Source organism: Pan troglodytes, chromosome 5 (genome assembly GCF_028858775.2).
Source record: "Pan troglodytes isolate AG18354 chromosome 5, NHGRI_mPanTro3-v2.0_pri, whole genome shotgun sequence".
Taxonomy (NCBI): domain Eukaryota; kingdom Metazoa; phylum Chordata; class Mammalia; order Primates; family Hominidae; genus Pan; species Pan troglodytes.
The window spans coordinates 58,603,987-58,619,882 of record NC_072403.2 but is presented as its reverse complement, the minus strand read 5'-3'; the positions used below and the strand labels follow the sequence as shown (position 1 = coordinate 58,619,882).

The 15,896-nt window shown below is 41.8% G+C and overlaps 1 protein-coding gene across 1 annotated transcript; it reads left to right on the top strand.

Moving 5' to 3' along the window:
* Positions 1-512: 512 nt before the first annotated feature.
* GSTA2 (glutathione S-transferase alpha 2) lies at positions 513-13,487 on the top strand. The gene is made up of 7 exons (XM_001153130.5): positions 513-619; positions 6,015-6,131; positions 7,675-7,726; positions 8,902-9,034; positions 11,003-11,144; positions 12,289-12,420; positions 13,285-13,487. The coding sequence occupies exons 2-7, from the start codon at positions 6,045-6,047 to the stop codon at positions 13,405-13,407; spliced, it is 669 nt and encodes a 222-aa protein (XP_001153130.1). The 5' UTR covers positions 513-619; positions 6,015-6,044; the 3' UTR covers positions 13,408-13,487.
* The last annotated feature ends 2,409 nt before the right edge of the window (positions 13,488-15,896 follow it).

Sequence of the window (15,896 nt, the reverse complement as noted above, 5' to 3'; positions counted from 1 at the left end):
TGCAAATAGGGTTCCCAGATTTGTCAGATAAAATGCAGGATACCCACCTAAATGTGAATTTCAGGTAAACAATAAATAATATTTCAGTATCATCTGGTTTCATACCGTGTTTGGAACATAGCTATAACTAAAAAATTGTTGATTGTTTGTCTGAAATTCACATTTACATGGATGTCCTATATTTTATTTGGCAACCCAGTAAGAAAAGAGTGGCATCAGCTTGCCCTTCACAGACATCCTCTCCCAGCTATGCTCACAATAGGGTTTTTTCAGTTGCCCTAGTCTTTGCACCCAACTCATGAAAAAAAGCATCTTTAAAAAGCCAGTTTCTGCTGACTTGCAAAAAGAGCAAAATCTAGGTGAAATGTATTGTTTAAACTTTGATTACCAACCTTGAAAAGGAACATATTAACCAGTGTCTTCTGATAAGCAGGTCACTTGCCTCATGTCTTAGAATCCAGTAGGTGGCCCCTTGGCCATGAAATGTGTGGGAGTGGCTTTTCCCTAACTTGACCCTTCTTTCAGTGGGAGGGAACTATTGAGAGGAACAAAGAGCTTATAAATACATTAGGACCTGGAATTCAGTTGTCCAGCCACAAAGGTGACAGCATTTAACAAAGTAAGTACTGATCTTATAAATCTCTCTACATTGCCTCACACCCTCCTCTCTAGCCTCCTAGAAAAATACGCTAATATGTGTCCTTAGCACAAGGAAAAGTTTGTTTTTACTCATATCATGCCATCTTGGTGTGTTTGGGTGACAGTTCAAGAACTGTTTATTTCTTTTCTGTTGGATACATCTTTACAGAAATGTAAAAATGAAGAATTTAGAAAACCAGGGCCTCAGCATTTAAAGGTATGGGAAACAATGACATGAGGAGAAAAAAGAAATGGTAGCATTTTAAACAATCTGAGAATAATCAGTGCTGGAAGAAGTGGCAATGTATGCAAAAATTTCTTTATATATATAGTCAACACACAATTGTAAATTGTGACACTGTAATTCTATATTGGCTGTGAAAATTCAAAACTAAGGTTTATTATAATTAGAAAAAATTAGTTTGAATGTTAGGAGGACTAGATTCTAGTTGAGCCTGTGCCACTAATTAGCTCGACGACAAGTCATATTCTGTCTCTGGAGTGCTACCAACTCATGGCCAATCTAGAGAATAGCTAAGAAAGAGGCTCTGACTGTTGCTGCGAACTGTGTAATTCTTTGAACGGAGATCTGTCCTGCCCACTCTAGGATATTTCTAAGCATCCCTGAAGGGGTGGCCTGCCCCTCCACACCTGTGGGTGTTTCTTGTTGGGTGGGATGAGAGACTGAGAAAAGAAAGAGACACAGAGACAAAGTATAGAGAAAGAAAAGTGGGTCCAGGGGACCGGGGCTCAGCATATGGAGGACCTGCGCTGGCGCCAGTCTGAGTTCCCTCAGTATTTATTGATCATTATCTCTACCATCTCAGAGAGGGGGATGTGGCAGGACAATAGGATAATAGTGGGGAGAGGGTCAGCAGGAAAACGTGAACAAACTCATGTCTCTGTGTCATAAACAAGGTTAGAAAATGTGCTGTGTTTTGATGTGCACATACATAAACATATCTGGTGCATTAAAGAGCAGTATTGCCGCCAGCATGTCTCACCTCCAGCCTTAAGGCGGTTTTCTCAAGAGACATTCCATTGCCCAGGGACGAGCAGGAGACAGATGCCTTCCTCTTATCTCAACTGCAAAGAGGCCTTCCTCTTTTACTAATCCTCCTCAGCACAGACTCTTTATGGGTGTCAGGCTGGGGGACTGTCAGGTCTTTCCCTTCCCACAAGGCCATATTTCAGACTATCACATGGGGAGAAACCTTGGACAATACCTGGCTTTCCTAGGCAGAGGTCCCTGTGGCCTTCTGCAGTGTTTTGTGTCCCTGGGTACTTGACATTACTGAATGGTGATGACTTTTAACAAGCATACTGCCTTCAGGCATTTGTTTACAAAGCACATCCTGCATAGCCCTAAATCCATTAAACCTTGAGTCCCCACAGCACATGTTTCTGTGAGCACAGGGCTGGGGGTAGGGTTACAGATTAACAGCATCTGAAGGCAGAAGAATTTCTCTTAGTACAGAACAAAATGGAGTCTCTTATGTCTACTTCTTTCTACATAGACATAGTAACAGTCTGATCTCTCTTTCTTTTCCCCACACATCCCTGCCCTCTACCTATCTGATTTGTAGCCCCCTCTCCCTCTCTGCAGATATAACAACCCATAATGTCTCTAGACCTTGCTCAATGTCCTCTGGAGCAGAGGAACAAAATCCCCCTGGTTGAGAACCATGGGACTACATGACCTCATGGGGCTAAGCAAGGCTATGTTACCGATGTGCCCCACTGCTTGGACATTCATTGAAAACTTCCTGTTAATCCAGGTGGACTGATTAGTGAATATCATTGACCTCTGTACAGGAGCTAAAAAGCAAAGAGAGAGAGAAACAGAGAGCCACCATATGACAGATTTGATATAAGTCTGGATTCATATAAAATCTTATTCCTACTAGAGTTCTATGGACAAAATATAGAGAACCAGAGAAATGGATACAAGATAGATAATAGATGATGAAGAGACAGATTACAGAGAGATAGATACATAGAACAATTGATAGATAAAATAATACATACATGGATGGGTAGACAGAGATTATAAATAGATACATATACATAGATTGTTGGTAGGTAAAATAATTGGTGGATAGATGGATCAAAGAAAGAAGATCCATGGGCTACTCAATGTGTCCAGAGACTCACCCATCTTCCAAGCACTGGGACAAGAGCAAACACCCATTGCTGTGTTCCTACTGTGAATTTTTTGTACATTATCTCATTTAACTTTCTCAACAACCCTCAAAAGTAGAAATAACTATCTCTATTCTAAGAAGAGAAAATTGAGGCTCAGAGATTAAACAACCTACTGCATTTATGAATCTCATAATGGAAGGAGTCATGGTTTATCTCATTCTCCCTTCTCTCTGATAAGAAACAGTGTCATTGGGACCACCTCAGAGATGTAACTCCTTTAATTTACTCTTGGAAATATGAGACCTTATATTCCTTTCAAAACAAGCCCATTTTTTAATTGATGTAAGTTAATTATTGATGTAAAGTAATTATACTAGTCCTCAACTCACTCTGGTTTTTAGGTTGTCAAAGTAGAGAAAGGCACACTTTTATTAGTTTTTTCTTCCAAGCAAGCCCCTGAAAAGTTGCTAACAGGAGGAACTCAGGAATTAGATGTTCCCCTCTCGCCCTCTCCTTCCAACATTTATTTGGCTAATATACATTGAATAGGAAAATATAAAACAACTTCTCAGACAGGAGCTGAGAACCAGGTTACAGGGTGGAGTGGAAAAGCTCTGGATCTGCAATCAGAAGGAGTTCAGGCTGACCCAACACTCACCAAGTGTGCAGCATGAGACAGGTGCTTTAGCTCTCTGAAATTCAATGTGCCCATCTTTAATTAGGATAATAGGAGCCATTTCCCAGGGTTGTTGCAGAAGGTAAACACACTCCCTAGATATTGACCATGAATGAGGAGCATGTGTGTATGACCCATGGCAAATCCTTGAGCTCTCTGGTTCTCATTTTCTGTTGAACCAACAAAGCTCAATGGTAACCTATGTCTCAGTCTTAGCCTGACCCTTGGAAACCTCACATTGAGAAAGTGATATGTTAGTTATCAGCTGGAGTGTTGTGATAAAATATTATGTAAGATAAAATTTCACTTCCTTTTGAAACATGATCCTCAATCAATGGCTAAGAGAGTTTATTTTGGGGATTGGAATTACGACACTGTGAACTCTAGTCCATAACAATTAAACAAGCACACCCTACGCTTTCATGTGAACTTCACTCTCCCTTTCATTCTGCCGAATTATGCTATTTCCATTTCCCAAGTTACTTTAATTTACTCCTGGAGTTATCATAGAAAGTACAATGTCAAAATATCTAATTACAAAACAGGTGAGTTGATTCGGTATGATTTCAAAGAATTCTTTACTTTCCAAAGGTTAAACTATTGTCTCCCATATTTTAAAATGTAGACATTTAAAAGATTTTGATGCCTAATTTTAATCATGCATACTTTTTTAGAAATACATTAGTTGAGGCCGGGTGCAGTGGCTCATGCCTGTAATCCCAGCACTTTGGGAGGCGGAAGTGAGTGGATCACCTGGGGTCAGGCTTTTGAGACCAGACTGTCCAACATGCTGAAACCCTGTCTCCACTAAAAATGCTAAATTATCCAGGTGTGCTGGCATGTGCCTGTAATCCCAGCTACTCAGGATGCTGAGGCAGGAGAATCACTTGAACCTGGGAAGCTGAGGTTGTAGTGAGCCAAGATCACGCCATTGCACTGCAGCCTGGGCAAAAACAGCAAAACTCTGTCTCAAAAAAAAGGAAAATAACAAATAAATACATTAGTTGTTAAAGGCAAGTATATTTTTGTTCCACACTCAACAACCACAAAACTTTGCAAGAAGAATCTTAATGTTTAATAACAGAGCTGGGGGTTTGGTGAGAAAACGCAACTATTCCTAAGTCCTGGCACTGGAACTCCTTCTTTCAATGAGTCCTGTGTCTTTCCCTTCACATTCATGATACAATTAGTTGCATCTGTCCCTGCAGCCACTGGTTTTCATTCTCTGATACTCTGCTACGTTCCACCACCCAAACAGCCTGGCATAGAGCAAGGGCTATCAAACTTCACTGATGAGCCCAGTCTCTAACCATTTACAATGACCAAGTGAGCATGCACACATGCAAAGATCCATACACACAGTATACAAATAACTGAAACTAACAACTCATGAAACATTACTTACCTTTCAACATGTCATGCTCACTGATATTTTCTATTTATTTTTTAAAGTAATGGGATTTCACAATCTGCTGAAAGATTACCATGCATATTTGAGAAACACTAACATAGAAAATAAGACTCAGTCTTTGGTTTTTAATAGCAGTGAGCCTGGATCCCAGATCTATCATTTACTCTGAGCAAGTTACTTTAAAAACCTCAGTATCCTCAAATGTAAAATGAGAATAACAACCACATTAACCTTAGGTGATTTTTGTAGGATAAAACAAAGAGAAGTTTAGAAGAATGACCAGTGTATGACTGACGTTGAACAAATGCTAGCTCCTTCCATATTGCAAAATTAATGCAGCAACATCACTTCTTCCAGCTTATAAAACAAAATGCACCCCATAGAGTTAGAATACAGAATTCCAAAAGAAGCAAGGGATTAACAATCTCTGTCTGTTGAAAGAATTTGGATCTTCTAGCTACAGTTAAACAAGTCTGAGGCCTAATTTCTGGTTTTGATCAAATGCAGTCTCACAGCCAAAGAGCTGAAGAGTGATTTAGCTCCCAGCCAGTCCTCCCTGTCAGTGACATCCTCTGGTTTCATGGCCAGTTCATGGGTTCCCAGGGCCTTCACCCAGCTAGCTTCCAGGTATGATTTCATTTTAGTCCTTGGTGTAGATATTCATGTCCATCACCAACCAGAGTGTGACTGTGAACATTGTATTTCTCTGATGTTCCATTTCATTAACTAAAAAATGGAGATAATAACAATTTCATGGGACTATAAGGAGGGTTAAAGATATAAAATATTGAAAGGGACTAGCATTGAGGAAGGATCACTAGGAAGTTTTCAATAAATATTAGTTCTTGAATTCTTCCTCTTCCCATTAACTCCTACACATGTATTATTACCACATACTCTCACCTCTTAGGCTGCCAAGAAAATTCAGAGTTAAACAGTGAAAACTTGAGACTGGTTTGCTGGAATCTGAGGGTGGCCACTGCTGGGTAACAATTTGAGCCAAGAAAACATTCCGGGAACTCCTCCAACACAGTCATGAAGAATGCAGGTTCTTCTTGAGCATTGTTTGTGGTTTTCAACCATACATCCTAAAGTACATTTTTGATTCTATGGCTTAAATCATTCATTCATTCATTCATTCAGGCTTAGAGAAACCTCCAGGAGACTGCTACCATGGCAGAGAAGCCCAAGCTCCACTACTCCAATATACGGGGCAGAATGGAGTCCATCCGGTGGCTCCTGGCTGCAGCTGGAGTAGAGGTAGGTTCTGAGTTAGGTCATCTTAAGTCAGATTTACGATTGCGTTATCACATACTTTTCCCACAGAAACTATGAGATGATTACTAACTGAAGCATTGTGCCTTAAATAAAAAGGGACTGTAATTAAGAAAAAGATTAACAGATTTGACCAAGTAATTCTTAAAATTTCTTCTCCTCTAAAAGCATACATATTTAAATACATTTAAGACACTAATCACAAAGTGCAGAACTTAAGTGGATTAGAATTTAAACAAACTGTAAAAAATAATTTATGGCATTTATACAACAATTAGAAACATGAATATCAATTGAATATTTGAGGACATGAAATAATTATTGTTAATATTTCATGTGTGATAATGTACTATGGCTGTCTTTAGAATGCTTAATGTGTTTTAGGAAAACACATTGAAGTATTTAAGGATTAATCATATAGATCTGGGATTTCCTTGGAAATATTACAAGAGGAGAAGTAGGTGGGCATATAGATGAAACCATATTGGTTTTGATTGATAACTATTGATTCTAGGTGAGAAGTATAAGAAGAATCATTATGCTTTTCTGTTTATATTTATTCATGTTCATAATTTCCACAATAAAAAATGCATAATATTAAAAAATGATTGTAATTGAGGTAAAATGCAAACTACAAATGAGAGACGGAAGGGAGTGGATTGTAACAAACTACCTATTAAAGATTGACTACATTCACAGCAATTATTTATTTGAGCACTTATTAATTCCAGGTTCTGTACTCGGTCATGGAGATAGTGAACAAGACAGACACAGTCCCTGCCCTGGGGCAGCCTATGTGTCTATGAGGATGCAGAGAAATAAACACGTGGTTAAAATGATGGGAGGAGGCTTCCAGAACACACAAGCATTCCCCAATGCCACAAAACCACATCAGAAACCAGAGGTTTTCCTTAAAAATAATGTTAGTGTGGGACTCTAATTCCTTTATTAAATTGAGAATTTTACCCTATTGTGTCTCACGTACTTCAGAAGAGAAAATTACAGTTGCAAGTGTGAAAGCTGTGCAACAGCGGCGACCTATTTCACACTTAGCAGGGTTCCTGAGAAGTTGGGCGATACAAATTACAGCAGAGGCTCCTTGGTGGCAGAATATTTGATGGCCATTAGCCCATGGCATGCCTCATGCTGGGGGCACACAAGGTTGTGGTCTGATCTCACTTGGAGACACAGGCTTTCCTAAGATATGACAACACCATAACTAGAAGAACTGCTCAGTGCCGTTTCTCCAGTGATGTCCCCTCTCAAAACATGACCTAATCATAGACATTCATATCAGGGTGGAGGTGAAGTGAACTAGAAGATTTAGCAGCTATGTGCTGTGACCCATGCACTTTTCTCAATGAATTAGGTCTAAATTTCCAAATGGCCATGACCAGCCCCCTCTGTGTACCCTGCCAAACTCAGAAATCTTATATTCTCCAAATGATGCACCAGATGGGGCCATTCAAGGCCACAAGTCTATAATAGAATGAACTAACAAGAACGTATTTACTGTTTCTGCTTCCAGTTTGAAGAGAAATTTATAAAATCTGCAGAAGATTTGGACAAGTTAAGAAATGGTAAGATCAACCTCTAAGTTTCTCTAATGAGGGTATCTAGTAGAAGGTACACGGGGAGGTTTGCGCAGCCGGCAATGTCTATGGGTGTGGGGCATGGTATTCGTACATGGTGCAGAGGGAGAAAGTGGTTAAAATGGAAGGGATGTGGCTCCTTGAGCAAGTCTGGCAACTCTCTCCAGCCTAAAAGGACCAGACCTCTCAGAGTATTTGCTAGAGGAAGAATCTCCCGCCCCTGAGAAAGCCCTTTCTTTGTTTTCATGCTTGGGGCACTGTGAGTGAGCAGTGGTCATCAGCACAGGATCCCATACAGCCCTCCCCATCCAAGCACATGCAAGAACATGCATTAGACAAAAGGAGGAGGAATAGATGTGGCCACTGTCTTGAGTTTTTTCTTTCATGGGGGGAGTGGGACTGGGTAACACTGTAGCAATGTCGCAGACTTTGAAGAGCACAGAAAGGGACCCTTATATAAAAACCTCTCAGAACCTACCTTAAATGTCACAAACACCATGAGACTTACTCTGGGAACATCCTGTTTTAAATGGCATCTTGTTGCCAGTCCTATTGTAACTTGTCCCAACCTCTTCCTAAAATATCCAGGAAGATAAATCAACACAAAAAATTCAAGAGTCCCACTATGTATCTGGAGGGGCAACAAAAACATATATGAAATAAATGGATAAAAAGTAAAAGGAAACTTCTTAAGAAAAAGAAGAACTACAGGAAGCTTTATAAACATATTGTTTGGACTGGGTGCAGTGGCTTACACCTGTAATCCCAATTTGGGAGGCTGAGGCAGGTGGATGATTTCAGTTCAGGAATTCGAGACCAGTTTGGCCAACATGGTGAGACCCCATCTCTTCTAAAAATACAAAAATTAGCCATGTGCAGTGGTGCATGCCTGTAATCTCAGCTATCGAGAGGCTGAGATAGGAGAATCGCTTGAACCTGGGAGGCAGAGGTTACAGTGAGCCAAGATCACACCACTCCCCTCCAGCCTGGACAACAGAATGATACTCTGCCTCAAAAAAAAAAGTTGTTTCAAGTGAACTCTTACCAGGCAGTAATTTCTTTTTCATTTTACAAATTTAGTCTTTTCAACAACCATTTTTTTTCATCCTGAAAGGGTGGGTTTCATAGACACTTCACTCTCCTTTTTTTTCCTCCTTCTAAAGATGGATATTTGATGTTCCAGCAAGTGCCAATGGTTGAGATTGATGGGATGAAGCTGGTGCAGACCAGAGCCATTCTCAACTACATTGCCAGCAAATACAACCTCTATGGGAAAGACATAAAGGAGAAAGCCCTGTACGGTATATTTTCTGTTCTTCCATCCACAGAGAACACAGAGTGATTTAGGTCCTTCCTTGAGTGGGTGGGACCATGGCAGGGTATCAAGACCAGCAGCAGGCTGGGCCTTGGGCATGCACTCTGAGGTCCAGTATTGCAGAGTCCCATGGAGATGAGGGAACAGTGAACATGGGGAGGGTTCAGGCGAGGGTGATTCTAAAAGAGGATGCAGTCCATGGACACAGCACCCTGACAAAGGTTTCCAAACACTCATAAATCCAATGAACTGAGGAGGATGGGGAATCATGTTTCCAGGTGCTCAGGACTTCAGACGCTGGACCCCGGCCAATGGCTTAGGACAGGCATAGAATATGTGAGAGTCTGTAGATGAAGGACTGGGGAGGGAAAGCTGCAAAGAAACCAAGTCTAAGGTCCCAGTAATTCCAAGTATGATGAACAGGAACCTAAATTGCCAACCAATTATATCAACTGCAATACTTGAGCAGGGCTAGTAGAGGCTGGCACCAAGGATGCTGGAGTTACCTTGACACATGGATAGAAGGCCGAAACAGCCAGATTGATTCAATACCAGCAAAGCCAAGGGGTCTCCTTGTTGTTGTGATGAGACTGCATGATTCCAAATAAATCCTGAATGAAACTGCTGGCAGCTCCTCAAAAACTTTAATATGGTATTACCGATGACCCAGCAGTTCCTCTAACAAGTATATCCCCAAACAATCGAAAATACATCCACACTATATATTTTACATAAGTGAATAATGAAAATAACAATATTCATAGAATTCAAAAAGTGGAAACAACCCAAATATCCATCAATCAATAAATGGAGGAGAAAAATACGCCTTAGCCATGCAATGGAAAGTTATTTGGTCATGAAAAGGAATGACGTACGAATGCATGCTACAAGATGGTTAAACCATAAAGACATGTTACATAAAATACACGAGACACAGAAGGCCACATATTATAGGATTCTTTTCATATGAAATGTCCAGATATTCAAATCCATGGAGGTAGAAAGTTGATTAGTGATTGCCTGGGGCTAAAGGAGTGGGGCTTGGAGAAAAATGAAGAATACTGCTAATGGTACAGATGTCCTTATCAGGGTGACAAAAATAATTCTGGAATTAGACTGTGATTATTTTTACAGAATTCTGTGAATGCACTGAAAACCACTCAATAGTATAACATAATAGGTGGCAATATGCATGTATTGCATATTCAACAGGTATGTGAATATGCATCAGTAAAGCTCTTGTTTTAAAAAGTATTGTGAAACTCCAGTTTGACACAAAAGAAGAAAAGTTTGCACTGGTTGTAACTGTACAGAGAATTTCACCAGGGAAGGGGTTGGCTCTTAAGAAAGGCACACATGGCTAGAGTTGGGCAACAGCACATGGAGAGGGCTGTGGAAACGTTTTTCATGGGTGTAATTGGAAGAACTGCTAATATGGGGCATAGAAGTAGCCCTGGGAGGTGTAAAATGATGAGAGAGGATGAGGAATATGGCTGAGATGGCTGTGCCAGGGACTCTCTTAGGATTACTTAGGAAGCAGGTCTTTGGCTATTTGACTCACACTAAGTTCATTCACAGAACAGACCACAATGGAGATGATAAATCCTGGCACAGCATCAGTGGGTACTGGCAGTGATTCCACCAATTTCTCTCATGACTGTGACCACCGATGCTCTTCTTCCTGTATTAGGTCATGCGTGTAACAAAATTTAGAGATCTATCTACCTTGATAGGCTGTTTTAGGAAATAAATGTTAATATACCTGTAAAACTCATAGCATAATGACTATATACCTGTAAAACTCAGAGCGTAATGAATAGACTATAAAAGGCACCCACTGGAGGTGAATTATTTTGCCATCACCTGATACTCTACTCTCTTAGGTTTTTATAAACCTATAAAATCTAAGGCAAAAGATATTTGACCATTTGGTTGTTTTTGTCTTTCAGGATTGATATGTATATAGAAGGTATAGCAGATTTGGGTGAAATGATCCTTCTTCTGCCCTTTAGTCAACCTGAGGAACAAGATGCCAAGCTTGCCTTGATCAAAGAGAAAACAAAAAATCGCTACTTCCCTGCCTTTGAAAAAGTAAGTGAAGCTGTTCAGTGTTTTGGGGAACTGAGTTTAGAGGCCAGTAGAAAAATAGTGGCTGGGCATTCCTGGGGCACTGATCTTCACTTTCAGTGATACTTCCTGGATGCAGCACTCTGACTCTCAAGGCATTTTATGAAAATAGACGTGGAGAAACAATTGTATCACTTATACCCAAGCTATAATTTTCCAGTAAAATTTTAATTTACTGAACCCCAATATGGAATTATCTGTTCAACAAAACTTTATGTTCATAAGTAGAATGTGGGCTGTGGAAGGCTCTGGACCACACTAGAGTTGCTGTTCAGTCTATGGAACCTCATGGACTTTGATTGAACAGGGGCATGACGAAAGTGATCCATCAGAAAACATTCTGGCACCATATGCAGGAAGACAGGAGACCAATTGTCCAACCAGAGAATATTGCAGTGTTTCAGGGATCAGTATTTTTTAAAAGGAGAGTGACTGTGGGATGCAGAGGAAGATTCTGTAAAATGCATTTTATAGTAAGTTGCAGACATCAGAGCAGTTCACTCCTAAACGCTTCAGCTTGCAGATTATAACATAGTGCCGTTTAGGAACCAGAGTCGATGCTGTAAAAAAGATGATGAATTCAGGTTCACCCAGGTTTCCTACAGATCCCAGGGAGATAGAGCAGGGAATGAGGAGAGCAGACAAGGGGAAATGAGGACTCTGAAATAGTCTCCTTCTGGGGGAAGAGTGTTGTCACGAAGGTGGAGTCACTGCCCAAGGGAGATTGGAGAGGGAGAGAGCAGAATGTAGAGCCATGTCCTGAATGTGAGGGCTCCACACTGCAGGGCCTGGGGCAGACAGAACATGCGGCGGCAGGTGCTAAGCCCTTGGCCCATGTGGAAGAAGCAAGCTGCGTGGGTGGTGTAGACGCCACAGTGATGTAGAATGAGAAGAGAAAATGGGAGGCTGAGCTCCAACTGAGGAGTGAGTAGAGTTACAGTTCTTACTCTCTCATTCATTCAGATAATGTGGAGAAAGCTCGGGATTTCTGCATCCATGCAGTAAGGCAACAGAGGTGGGGAAAGTCAGGGTGGAGAGGCTCTGAAAGAAGCAGTGGTCCCAGCCTGGGTGGGCATGTGTTCCTGATCTGATTCCTCCCATTCTCCAGGTCTTAAAGAGCCACGGACAAGACTACCTTGTTGGCAACAAGCTGAGCCGGGCTGACATTCACCTGGTGGAACTTCTCTACTACGTGGAAGAGCTTGACTCTAGCCTTATTTCCAGCTTCCCTCTGCTGAAGGTAACCCATTTCACAGTCCTCAGAGAGGCAGCCCCACATCTCCCATCTTGGGATCTTGTATCTGGGCCCTGGGACTGAGCATGTTTTGACCCCAGCCTTCTCCAGGCCTTCAGTGCCCCAAGGTCTCCAAAATGAGCTTCCAGGCTCCAATTTTGAGGAATGAAAACACTTCTGTTATGGAAAGGAAATTTGTAGTGCATGCTACCGCACAAAGAGTATTTTGCCTTTTATTATGGAAAGGACCCAGGGCCCAGCATGTCTCCCCATCCCTCTATTTCAGTGTGCTTTCTGTTCCTGAGTTCTCTGTGATGTCCTTTATCCCATATGTGCCCACATTGAGTCAGTCTGAGCAGAGCCCTTTCCATCTGGTTTCCTCCCTGGGCTCCGGCTCCTGCTGCAGATGTTTTGTTCCTCTCTGCCCAGATCTCCAGCACTCTGCCCCCGACAATGTATCTCTCACTGAGAAAAGGTGGTCCCATGGTGTGTCTTTACTATTTTCCTTTCCAACTCATTTTCCCATATTTTCACTTCTGCTTAGAGACTGATCTGTGCTGATATCACACAAGCATATTAGTTTTTCTTGTCTTATACAAGAGTCACTAATCTATAGGATTAATATGTAAGAAGAAAGATAGGGATGACTGAACTGATTAAAATTTCAAGATATCTTTGGGGAAAATAAAGTGAGCTACATGTTCTTCCTCTTATATTCATTTCTCACTGGGTGTCTGTTTCTGCCTTCACCCAAGTGGAAGCGACTCACTTGGTCTTTGGTCGGAGGGACTCAGATTCCCTGGGTCGTGTTAATGGTGGTGTCAGCCCTTGACTTGTTGTTTTAGTGAGGCTGTGCTTTGTGGATTACAGGCCCTGAAAACCAGAATCAGTAACCTGCCCACAGTGAAGAAGTTTCTACAGCCTGGCAGCCCAAGGAAGCCTCCCATGGATGCAAAATCTTTAGAAGAATCAAGGAAGATTTTCAGATTTTAATAAACCAGCCATAGAGGTCAAGAACATGCAAGACCAGTATTCTAAAGTTTTGCAACAATAAAGTGCTTTACCTAAGTGTTGATTGTGCCTGTTGTGAAGCTAATGAACTCTTTCAAATTATATGCTAATTAAATAATACAACTCCTATTCACCCACTTAGTTAAAATTGATTTCTTCTCCTTAGGATCTGATGTGAATTCAGTTTTCCAATCTCCTCCTAGCCAACAATTTTCTTGGAATTACAAATTCAGTAAAAATGGAAACTATAAATTATGTGGTTTGTTTGACTTTTCCAAGAATTGCCCTGTAACATACAATTTGTCATACAATCTATTAAAATGTCAATATAGAAATGCACTTCTGACATTTTCAGGTATGCAGAGGAGAAGAGTTACCATTTTGGGTAATGACATAAAGACATTTTCTTCTTTTCCTGAACAGTCATTTTATTTCTGATAAAAGCATTCTTTCTAATGCATTTGCAAAACAACGATTCTGTCTGCTGTGGATTCCTCCATTTTCTAGGAGGTGAGGAAATATTGAAGAGCAAACAGACCCACCCTCTGCTCTCAGGCGACCTTGTTGTCCCTTACAGTGCGTGTGCTCCTGGCTCATCCTCACTCTGCCCCTTAAGCCTCCATGGGGGTCCCAGGCATAAGCCTTCTCTCAGTTCCCTCAGTGCCACTCAGGCCTGGGCTGCCAAGATACAGATGGTATATGTGAATTACATACAAATAACTATATGCAAAATCATTTTTCCCTGGTGTGTCACTGTGCCAGAGTGCTTAGATTAGGAGTGCTTTCTAGCTCCACCCCCATACTGGTCCTATAATGCTAATCTCTCCCAGGACACCTGGGCTTCTGCAATTTGCACTCTCCTCCTCTTAGAGGGAGCTTCCCCAAGTTGGCAGAGGTGGTTGAGGGAGCAGACAGACACACATGCTTCCTACCTGCAGCTTCACTTTGCTCTAGTCTCTTCTCCACTTACAACCAGAGTAGTTTTTCTAAAATGCAAATTGGAAAAAAAAATCACAGAATTCTTCAGTGAATCCTGACTGCATATAAAATGCATCCTCACACCTGTCCTCACTCCTTGATCTTCAGCCCAGTCAACTCTCTGAGCATGGTGGGGCCTCTTGCCTTCCTGCCTGGGTGCATTTGCTACCCTTACCTGGCAAGCTCCTTCCCAGTGGACACACTTAACGCTACCTCATTGCTTCCCAGGAGCACTGGGCTGTCCTCTGCCCTCCACAGAGCCCCAGTGAGCCTCTTGTAGGGAAAAGAAAGAGAGATCAGACTGTTACTGTGTCTATGTAGAAAGGGAAGACATAAGAGACTCCATTTTGAAAAAGACCTGTACTTTAAACAATTGCTTTGCTGAGATGTTAATTTGTAGCTTTGCCCCAGCCACTTTGCCCCAGCCACTTTGACCCAACCTGGAGCTCACAAAAACATGTGTTATATGAAAACAAGGTTTAAGGGATCAAGGGCTGTGCAGGACGTGCCTTGTTAACAAAATGTTTACAAGCAGTATACTTGGTAAAAGTCATTGCCATTCTCTAGTCTCAATAAACTGGGGGCTCAATGCACTGTGGAAAGCCACAGGGACCTCTGCCCTTGAAAGCGGGGTATTGTCCAAGGTTTCTCCCCATGTGATAGTCTGAAATATGGCCTCATGGGATGAAAAAGACCTGACCATCCCCCAGCCCGACACCCGTAAAGGGTCTGTGCTGAGGTGGATTAGTAAAAGAGGAAAGCCTCTTGCAGTTGAGATAGAGGAAGGCCACTGTCTCCTGCCTGCCCCGGGAACTGAATGTCTCGGTACAAAACCCTATTGTACATTTGTTCAATTCTGAGATAGGAGAAAAACCGCCCTATGGTGGGAGGCAAGACATGTTTGCAGTAATGCTGCTTTGTTATTCTTTACTCCACTGAGATGTTTGGGTGGAGAGAAACATAAATCTGGCTTACGTGCACGTCCAGTCATAGTACCTTCCCTTGAACTTAATTATGACATAGATTCTTTTGCTCACAGGTTTTTTGCTGACCTTCTCTTTATTATCACCCTGCTCTCCTACTACATTCCTTTTTGCTGGAATAATGAAAATAATAATCAATAAAAACTGAGGGAACTCAGAGGCCGGTGCTGGTGCAGGTCCTTGGTATGCTGAGTGCTGGTCCCCTGGGCCCACTATCGTTTCTCTATACTTTGTCTCTGTGTCTTATATCTTTTCTCAGTCTCTCATCCCACCTGACTAGAAATACCCACAACTGTGGAGGGTCAGGCCACCCCTTCACCTCTAATAACACCTGAGGGCCACTGTGTTTGCTCCCCTGTACAGTGAGCTTGTGGTGTGGGGCTTGGCCTGCTGGGTCCCCAGTGCTTCATCACCAACGGACAATGACATCTGCACAGACCCATGCACAGCTCTATGCAACTCCAGAACCTTGGTATATGAGACTGGGCTTTGAGAACTCACAAACCCCCA

Excerpts from the sequence above, each read along its gene's own strand:
- GSTA2 (XM_001153130.5), top strand. The coding sequence starts at position 6,045 with ATGGCAGAGAAGCCCAAGCTCCACTACTCCAATATACGGGGCAGAATG. Across the intron at positions 6,132-7,674 it reads TGGCTGCAGCTGGAGTAGAG|TTTGAAGAGAAATTTATAAA; the intron begins GTAGGTTCTGAG and ends TTCTGCTTCCAG. Across the intron at positions 9,035-11,002 it reads GACATAAAGGAGAAAGCCCT|GATTGATATGTATATAGAAG; the intron begins GTACGGTATATT and ends TTTGTCTTTCAG.